This window comes from Acipenser ruthenus, chromosome 21 (assembly GCF_902713425.1).
Source record: "Acipenser ruthenus chromosome 21, fAciRut3.2 maternal haplotype, whole genome shotgun sequence".
In the NCBI taxonomy this organism is placed as follows: Eukaryota; Metazoa; Chordata; class Actinopteri; order Acipenseriformes; family Acipenseridae; genus Acipenser; species Acipenser ruthenus.
This window is the reverse complement of record NC_081209.1, coordinates 20064178-20074871: the sequence shown is the minus strand read 5'-3', so window position 1 is coordinate 20074871 and position 10694 is coordinate 20064178. Positions and strand designations below refer to the sequence as shown.

Below are 10694 nucleotides of genomic sequence, written 5' to 3'. Positions count from 1 at the left end.
CTACTCTACATATACAGACAGAGAGAGTAGGAGGGGTTAGCAGAGTTGAGAATTCACATGATTAGAATGGCACAAAGAAGGCACAGAGGACTCCAGAAAGCTCTAACCCAGGTAATGGCAGGTTTAAAGGAAGAATTCGAATACCTTAATATTGGAGCAACAGAATTCAGAAGCACTCGGAATGCAGAACATCTTCAAATAATAGGGCAAATGTAGAAAAGCAATGGCTGATATTTCAATGTCATTGTTTACCCCCCCCCGTCTGACACGTATTATGCATGCCTGATGCAGTCTATGTGAGGTGGGGTCAGTACCCGTGAATAAGGAATGTTCCAACTGAGCAGACATCAGAAAAATCAACAGAAAGCACAAGACCTGTAGTTGAATAAACTGCTTGTTTTATTGTGTGTTTTTGTTGCCATACCAGTCTTTTCCCATTGAAATCCTGCTGTGGTTTGCTATTCTGCAAGCTGGACAATTTGACTATTCAAATGATTAGCAGAATATTCTTAATGGTTCCTCCCTTAAAACTCAATCTACAACAAGAGATTAGAAATATACACTGCCAACAGCTTCATAAAGAGTTGCTTCAAAAATAAGTTTTTTTTTTTAATTTAGTGCGCCCAGTTATTTTTTCCCCGATTTTAGAATGTCCAACAGGATATTACACAAAGGTCAAAGCAGTTTTTTTGTATCTTATTACTGCCTTCACTTACAGAACAAACACAGCAATCAGACTTAGTATAGATGATGTTTCTCCTTACATAAACAACAGAGGGAAACTTTGTATCCGTGAAAAGAAGAATTATCTATTGGATGCCCAATTATCCAATAATTTGTATTCATTTTGTCTCCTTCGGACTGCAAAAAGTATAAGGGGGAAAGAAAGAGGCAATGACGGGCCTGGTTTTCTTTCTTTCACACAGCTTGTGTCTGTCGCATTAGTCCCTTCCTGGCTCCTTGATGGTAATGGTGCTCCAGCTTCCCTGTGAAAAGAAACACATTTAAAGCTGTAGAGTCCAATCTTTATATCATCTGAAAGAAATGCACAACCCAGTGTCTATACATTCCAGATATAGGGAGACTGCTACTGCTATCCCCTACGTCACTGTTACCCAACAGACACAGGTCTGTTATTACTGGCAGAAGCAGCAGGAGATGGGGGGATTTCCCAGGCTCTGCACTTTTAATTTTCATACCCGGCAGGAAGAAATTCTGCTGGAAAATGTCATTTATACACATATTGATACCCAAATACATTTACAGTATGCTTAATCTCGTGCAGCGCACTGCCTAGCTGGTTCTCAGCGCCTCTTTACATAGGCTTCCCGACTATTTTGTAGTTTGTGTATTGTATCCCCCCCCACTGGAAATTTGACAAGCCGCACCCTGAGGAGGATATATCTGAAATCTTCCAGCTGTGTTATACACGTAGCTCGGGAAACAAACATTTAAAAATGGGGATCTCCTCTCCTCAACTTTTTTTATTTGACAGTACTGGCTGAGCTGCTCTTTTCTAAATACAATAACCAATCTTTTAAAAGCCTTTGGTACACTACATCTTTGAGATAGCGCTTCTGACCTTTCCTGGACTCAGCGTTCCCGGATTACAAAGGCAGCATTGACTTAGTACAGCTGAGGCTGACATACTGACAGGTGTTGGCAAAGAAAAAATGTTGATCAACCAAAAAGCCATGCAAAGCTGTGCACTTTGCAAAAGATCTCGTAGCTGCTGGGGACTGGAGCCCACTCCATTTATCTGCACAGCGGGAACACCAGACAGCTTCAGGGCTCCTCCTGCTTACCAGCTTACTCAGCCATAAACCCGAGGAGACGAGCGGCAGGAGGCAGCCTGGCCACCCTGCACAGATCATTAAGATACAAGAGGACCCACTTTGGGACAAATATTCTTTTAGTATTTATAGTATTTAGATGTGCAAAATGTTTAGAGCAATTGCAAAGATCATCATTTGATATGTTAAGGGCATGCTTGGGCACTGTTTTGAACAGGCTTGTACCTAGTCTAGAGTAGTTATAGAGCTTTGTAATGTCACCACATCAGGGATCAGAAACCAAAACAGCAGGGCATCACACAACATTGCCTGTTAATGCCTGGCACTGCAACAAATACTATTTTATCCAGCTGAACTGTTCCTCATATGATTCCACCTTTTTAGTACTGGACCAAAGTTGTTGTTGTTGCACCATTTAATGTTGCAAAACCAATAAGACTGTTTAGATCAATAATTTCATATTCCGATGATCTCTGTTAAGTCCCCTCAGTCTCTGTACATTTAAACACACCCCTGTTCTTTCTCAATGAGATATTCTCTAGGGGATCTGCTAGATAACGTGTGTGGAGAGGCCTGGGGAAGCCCTGGGGCGGTCTGCTACAATACACCCCTCTCATCTCAGAGTGCACACTGCCCTTGTCTGGGCTCCTCTCCAGTCTAACCTTCCTGACTAAACAGACTACCGGTAATCAACTATGAAGGGTGCTGACTAGTTAATTAGCTATTGGTAATAAAAGGTCTGGTGGTGTCAGGCACAGAAAAAAAACCCACAAAGCAAACAAACCTTAGTTATTCCTGGTCAGATGTCTGGAGTGTGTGAGCTGGTGCTGCCTGTGATCAAACCTCACAGCTTCTTTGTATGTATTTATCACAGTGTTGGAGAGTAGCAGGGACGCGGCTTTCCTCTCTGGAGACTGTTGTACAAACTGGCTGCCCAGCATCCACAGCATTAACAATTCAACGAGACGCATTTGCTTTCTTCTGTGCCTTTCTCGTGTGTTTCAAAGGATCAGGTTGTGATGGCACTGATTAGAAGCCATCCAGTCTGAAACGGCTTTATATGTTTATTTGGTGTCAGATCTACTTCTTGAACTATTTCAATCACTAGGTTGAAACAAGGCTCTTATCTTACAGCTATTTATTATTATTATTATTATTATTATTATTATTATTATTATTATTATTATTATTTCCTTGTAGAATTACTAAGTTTTGTCCAATATGGAACTAGGGAATCATTTAATGGAAGTTTAAATCAGAAATGCTAAATTGCATCTCCATTAGGGGAACCTCTCACCTATTTTGATGAAAACTTACCAACCAAGAACAAAAATAAGTATTAACGCATTCATATTACAAAAAGGGGAGGGACATGTAATATTTGGATATCATCATAACGTGTTCATCTAGCTAGTACAGTATCTCTACTGTAACCCTACAGTAAAATGAGATGTAGGACCTTTTTTTTATAAGCTTACTACTTCACACTATTGTTTCATGAATCTAGCTCTAACAACAGTAACCACAAGTGCACACAAACTGTCATTGTTCCTTCCGGGATTGTTTTTTTTATTGACAAAGCTAGATCATTGGATAAACTGCTCCAATCTCGCTGGAAACTGAGCTCCTTTGTAGCAGCCCTGCAAAGCCTGGGGAATTCTGCTGGCCAGAGTTGCAGCTTTTTAGTCCACATTCATTGATCACAGAGGATCCTTTTCCATTCCAGTTTGTCTGGGGCTGCAGCTGAGAGCACTTTATTATACCCATCAAGAACAGGAACGCAGAATGAATCCACAGAATTTAAGGGGCTGGTTGGCAAGAACTGATGACACTGAATTTCACTACTTGAGTAGAAACCTGCCACACTCAGCAGACATAATGTCCAACAAGATTACCACCACAGTTAATCTGATGCAAGAAACACATCAGTCAGAAACACCACATGGAACCAGCACCTCTTGCATTTTGTTGCAGGGGGGCAGGTTCATGAGCACACTATGGTCTACCAGTTGTACTTAGATTAGATGTTTAGAGAGACCCATTGAGGCCACAGGGGTGTTTTAGAAATCACCAGGATGTATGGACTGAAATGGAAAATGACATGCAAAGTGAATCGATGAGTTAAATGGGTTGGGATAACTGTGATCATTCATGCTTGTACCAAGTTGTGTTTCTCGTCTATCCCTTTTATGAAAGAATCTGAACGCAGTAATTCTACTGGGAGTCACCTCGTGGCAGTAATGTGTCCTTCAAAGCTTTATAAAGAACAGCAGCCCTGAAGCTTGCTGGTGATTTTAATCACCACCCAGTACTTCTACTCCAGTTGAAGACCCACCCCCTTCCCCCTTCAGCCACATCCCTGACCTTATGTTGATTAACTGTCTGTATGCGCTAGACTCTTTAATGTAGCTCTGTTTGATCAATGTTGCACAGCACAGGCTTTTAACTTAAACCTGCAGGCTGAACTGCTGTAAAATCTGAACTACTGTATACAGCAGTGCAGCATCCCACAGAGTCTGAAATGAAATACGAGGCTGTATTAAATAACTATACTAGTGTTTACTACATTACACTTCAGTACATACTATAGTATATTATATGAAACTATAGCGTTTTTGGACAGAACTACAGTATTTTGTTTAAATGCAGTCCTTTTATTTTACTACACACAGAACAATCCTTAATAGGGAAAATATATTTTGCTGAAAACCCAAAACATTTATTTCAAGAGATGCTGGTTTTAACACAAAATGTGTGAATAATGTATAATATAACTTTAAGCAGCCTAATTTGTAAACTGTCCTATAGCTAGGATTACAACCTACTTGTACAAGAGTGTTTGAAATCTGATGTCTCATAATCTTTAATACACTGTATTATAAAACAATTAAATCTGTGTTATTAGCGAACATAAAATGGAAACAGATTATATTTATCCGTCTCATACATAAAGCATAAATTAGTTTAGATAAAGTTGTGTCAATATGGCCGGAGGTCTTTCAGATTATTAATCCAAATTTTTGCAGATCCAAATACTGCCAGCATGCTAAACTCTCAGTGGTACAATAGCAGCCTGTCATTCAGGCTTTTAATTTAACATGCCCAGCATGATGTAATGTAGTCAGACCGGGGTGCACAAACACACTGTGTGATCCGGGAGTAGAAGTTCTTTTAATTATTTTTATTTTTTACTGCAACCAAAGCCTGTAATGAAATCATTATCAGAAAGAAAGAATAAGAAGCGCGTGGAGTAATTTGGTATTGATCCACTGAGCTATACTCAAGAAGCAAGCATTGCAATGTTTGTGCACATCTTAAAGCAAAAGCCATTATAAAAAAATAAAACACATTTTGTTGGCGCTTGTCAACATGGAATATTACGTTAACGGTAGACAGTTATCTCTTTTCAAGCTACCTATTTGAGGACTCAATTCCCAGATCCTCTATATATTATGCCTGTTCACCATGTCTGAGCTGGAATCAAGAGGGGGGGTTTTATTGGATTCAAGTGAACACAATTTCAAAAGCACCGATTCCTTCGAACCCCATTGAGTTTTGCATGTAAACTCTCCATGTTTGTTTTCAGATTTCAAACAACGTAAACACAGTAATTCACTAATAGGTAATACAAACAAGTATAAAATGTCAGTTAGTAGGCTACATAGCCACAGCTGTAGATACAAAACCAGAACCATCAATATCATGAAAAAAATGGCCTACACCTACAGTATGCACATGTTAAAATGTAACTGCAATGTAAACAGGCATGTACAGACAGGTGCCCAAATTGGGATACTCTCAATACTGTGTGCTGAAGAATGGCCATTCCCATACAAATATGGAAATGTGACCTACAGCAAAGGAAGCAATTAGATACTAGGAAGGAAGCGTTGGATTTTTTTCAATCTGCATACTTGAAAAAGTACATATCCCTAATTAAATTAGAAACAAAAGGAAAAAAGGAAACAAGGAAACAGTGAAAATGAAAAGCACTGGCTAGCACTCAATGAAGTACCAGTGCTAATCTCTTAGGGAGGTAGTGGTTAACCTTGCAGTTCAGATTCCACTCCACAAGTCAGATTCAGGATGGCACTGATCAGGCAGTTCAGATCCATTCGTCTCCCAGACAGACAGAAGTAACAGGATCGTTAATAAAAATGGAAATTAGAACACATTATCCAAGCCTGCCTCAGGCTGCAATCAGACAAGCACACAATCAGCCACACAGACAGACACTTACTGATGGCAGAGCTCCAGACAAGGGACCCAAAGCAAGCTCCATATTCCACATCCAATTTCCTTAGGTCAGGATACATGCAAGCACTAACAATTTTTCTGATAAAGGCATGACTGTCACATTGTGGTTTCAAACGCTTAAGGCTTTTTACTGTTGAACTGTCTGTTGTCACCAAGTACTTGTATGAGGAATGTCTTCACACAGTGTGAGGTGTAGCCCTGTCACTTTGAGGCAATTAAGAAGTGACAGCCACTCTCAGGAAGAATGAATTATGGCGCATTTGACATTTAAAAAAAAAACCTCTGATATCCTATATATACAGTACTGTGCAAAAGTTTTAGGCAGGTGTGAAAAAATGCTGTAAAGTAAGAATGCTTTCAAAAATAGACATGTTAATAGATTATATTTATCAATTAACTAAATGCAAAGTGAGTGAACAGAAGAAAAATCTAAATCAAATCCATATTTGGTGTGACCACCCTTTGCCTTCAAAACAGCATCAATTCTTCTAGGTACACTTGCACAAAGTCAGGGATTTTGTAGGCATATAGTCAGGTGTATGATTAAACAATTATACCAAACAGGTGCTAATGATCACCAATTCAATATGTAGGTTGAAACACAATCATTAACTGAAACAGAAACAGCTGTGTAGGAGGAATAAAACTGGGTGAGAAACAGCCAAACTCAGCTAACAAGGTGAGGTTGCTGAAGACAGTTTACTGTCAAAAGTCATACACCATGGCAAGACTGAGCACAGCAACAAGACACAAGGTAGTTATACTGCATCAGCAAGGTCTCTCCCAGGCAGAAATTTCAAGGCAGACAGGGGTTTCCAGATGTGCTGTCCAAGCTCTTTTGAAGAAGCACAAAGAAACGGGCAACGTTGAGGACCGTAGACGCAGTGGTCGGCCAAGGAAACTTCCTGCAGCAGATGAAAGACACATCATGCTTAGTTCCCTTCGCAATCGGAAGATGTCCAGCAATGCCATCAGCTCAGAATTGGCAGAAAACAGTGGGACCCTGGTACACCCATCTACTGTCCGGAGAAGTCTGGTCAGAAGTGGCCTTCATGGAAGACTTGCGGCCAAAAAGCCATACCTCCGACGTGGAAACAAGGCCAAGCGACTCAACTATGCACGAAAACACAGGAACTGGGGTGCAGAAAAATGGCAGCAGGTGCTCTGGACTGACGAGTCAAAATTTGAAATATTTGGCTGTAGCAGAAGGCAGTTTGTTCGCCGAAGGTTGGAGAGCGGTACACGAATGAGTGTCTGAAGGCAACAGTGAAGCATGGTGGAGGTTCCTTGCAAGTTTGGGGCTGCATTTCTGCAAATGGAGTTGGGGATTTGGTCAGAATTAATGGTCTCCTCAATGCTGAGAAGTACAGGCAGATACTTATCCATCATGCAATACCATCAGGGAGGCATCTGATTGGCCCCAAATTTATTCTGCAGCATGACAACAACCCCAAACATACAGCAAAAGTCATTAAGAACTATCTTCAGCATAAAGAAGATAATAAATAAATAATAATAATAATAAGGAGTCCTGGAAGTGATGGTATGGCCCCCACAGAGCCCTGATCTCAACATCATCGAGTCTGTCTGGGATTACATGAAGAGAGAGAAGCAACTGAGGCTGCCTAAATCCACAGAAGAACTGTGGTTAGTTCTCCAAGATGTTTGGGACAACCTACCTGCCGAGTTCCTTCAAAAACTGTGTGCAAGTGTACCTAGAAGAATTGAAGCTGTTTTGAAGGCAAAGGGTGGTCACACCAAATATTGATTTGATGTAGATTTTTCTTCTGTTCACTCACTTTGCATTTTGTTAATTGATAAATATAAACTATTAACATGTCTATTATTGAAAGCATTCTTACTTTACAGCATTTTTTCACACCTGCCTAAAACTTTTGCACAGTACTATATATATATATATATATATATATAGTATCCACACCAAAACAAAATGTTTTAGTCCTCTTAAATACACTCAGTAACGCAAAACAGGTTAACACAATTAATTTTTCATGCAGAATTACACAATCCAATCCACTTTAAAATGTAATGCTACATACAATTCCACACATAGCAGCTATCTGTTTTTAAATGATATTGGTGACTATTTGCTTTGGAACTGAAACTACATGTTATATTTAAAATGTAAAGGCATGGTCGAGTGGGTTAGGCAGTTCTGAGTGTTGCTCCAATACAGATTTTCAATCATGTTTCTTTGTATACAAATCCACCTGCCATTATCTGTGCCTGTAGAATCCTAGTAACCGGCTTATCTGAAATCACACAATACTGTGACCTTTAACACTGACAAAGATAGAACGGTAGTGTCCATCCGTCAGCATGTCTGTTTATAACACATTTTATATATAGCACATGTATGTACAGACATGCTCAAATTTGTTGGTACCCCTCCACAAAAAACGAAGAATGCACAATTTTCTCTGAAATAACTTGAAACTGACAAAATTAATTGGCATCCACCATTGTTTATTCCATATTTAATAGAAATCAGACTTTGCTTTTGATTTTTTATTCAACATAATATTGTAAATAAGAAAACAAATGAAAATGGCATGGACAAAAATGATGGGACTGCTAACCTAATATTTTGTTGCACAACCTTTAGAGGCAATCACTGCAATCAAACGTTTTCTGTAGCCCTCAATGAGACTTCTGCACCTGTTAACAGGTAGTTTGGCCCACTCTTCCTGAGCAAACTGCTCCAGGTGTCTCAGGTTTGATGAGTGCCTTCTCCAGACTGCAAGTTTCAGCTCTTTCCATAGATGTTCGATAGGATTCAGATCAGGACTCATAGAAGGCCACTTCAGAATAGTCCAATGTTTTGTTCTTATCCATTCTTGGGTGCTTTTAGCTGTGTGTTTTGGGTCATTATCCTGTTGGAGGACCCATGACCTGCGACTGAGACAGAACTTTCTGACACTGTGCAGTACGTTTCGCTCCAGAATGCCTTGATAGTCTTGAGATTTCATTGTGCCCTGCACAGATTCAAGGCACCCTGTGCCAGGCGCAGCAAAGCAGCCCCAAAACATAACCGAGCCTCCTCCATGTTTCACTGTAGGTATGGTGTTCTTTTCTTTGAAAGCTTCATTTTTTCATCTGTGAACATAGAGCTGATGTGACTTGCCAAAAAGCTCCAGTTTTGACTCATCTGTCCAAAGGACATTCTCCCAGAAGGATTGTGGCTTGTCAATATGCATTTTAGCAAATTCCAGTCTGGCTTTTTTATGTTTTTCTTTCAAAAGTGGAGTCCTCCTGGGTCTTCTTCCATGGAGCCCACTTTCGCTCAAAAAGCGACGGATGGTGCGATCAGAAACTGACGTACCTTCACCTTGGAGTTCAGCTTGTATCTCTTTGGCAGTTATCCTTGGTTCTTTTTCTACCATTCGCACTATCCTTCTGTTCAATCTGGGATCGATTTTCCTCTTGCGGCCGCGCCCAGGAAGGTTGGCTACAGTTCCATGGACCTTAAACTTCTTAATAATATTTGCAACTGTTGTCACAGGAACATCAAGCTGCTTGGAGATGGTCTTGTAGCCTTTACCTTTACCATGCTTGTCTATTATTTTCTTTCTGATCTCCTCAGACAACTCTCTCCTTTGCTTTCTCTGGTCCATGTTCAGTGTGGTGCACACAATGATACCAAACAGCACAGTGACTACTTTTCTCCATTTAAATAGGCTGAATAACTGATTACAAGATTGGAGACATGTGTGATACTAATTAAAGAAACTAATTAGTTTGAAATATCACTATAATCCAATTATTTATTATCTTTTCTAAGGGGTACCAACACATGTGTCCAGGCCATTTTAGAATATGTTTGTAGAATAAACAATAATTCATCTCTTTTCACAGCTTCTTTGCTTTATTCTATGACATACCAAAGGCATGCAAGTATACATGATAAAATAGCTTTTAATTTCATCACTTTTCAGGAGGAATGAAGCATTATTTCAATGAGCTGTAAGGGTACCAACAAATTTGAGCACATCTGTATGTACTGTATGTATGTATGTATGTCGACTGTATGTCTGCCTGCTAATCAAATTACGATGAAACTTGAAAGGGACATACTTTAGCATAAACTATTGAGAGGGGGCTGACTTGTACATACATGTGTCAAACTTTCCTTTCTACAAGAACAGAGGGATATATGGTGGAACCTGGCGGAGATCAGATTCTGATTTCCCAATGTTGCAGGCCATGCAGTACGTATGTCTGACAAAGATGGCCTTCATTTCTTTGGCTGTTGTTCTTGCAGTGTGACTTCAGTCAGATGTTGCTTTTGAAATACCCAGGATACGAGGCAGGATGTGGCATTTAGCAGCGAAGAATGTCTGGCATTTCCAGAAAAGAATGTGTGGAATCATTTCAGGATTTCAAGGATTATCCAGTGGAAGAGTTCCTAGGGTCAGCAGAAACTGTTTTTTGTGTACAAAAGGAAAAATGTCAAGCTTGACTGTGTTCATTTTTATGTTTTTTTTTTTCCTCTCCCATCAATAAAACCCTACCATCCTAAATAATGAAAACCTGTTATAGTGTTTGAATGAGCTGAAACTATCGGAATAATCACAATCCTCACTCGACCTGTGCCATATAGATTTACATGTGGTCCCATTCACT

The 10694-nt window shown here is 39.8% G+C and overlaps 1 protein-coding gene across 1 annotated transcript in view; it reads right to left on the bottom strand.

The window, feature by feature from the left end:
• Positions 1 to 378: 378 nt before the first annotated feature.
• Positions 379 to 10694, bottom strand: part of LOC117963055 (activating signal cointegrator 1-like) — a 46541-nt gene continuing 36225 nt past the window's right edge. Inside the window, exon 13 of the mRNA XM_034901509.2 lies at positions 379 to 986. Coding sequence (XP_034757400.2) covers positions 919 to 986 — 68 coding nt within the window. The 3' untranslated portion in view covers positions 379 to 918. The remainder of the gene's footprint in view (positions 987 to 10694) is intronic.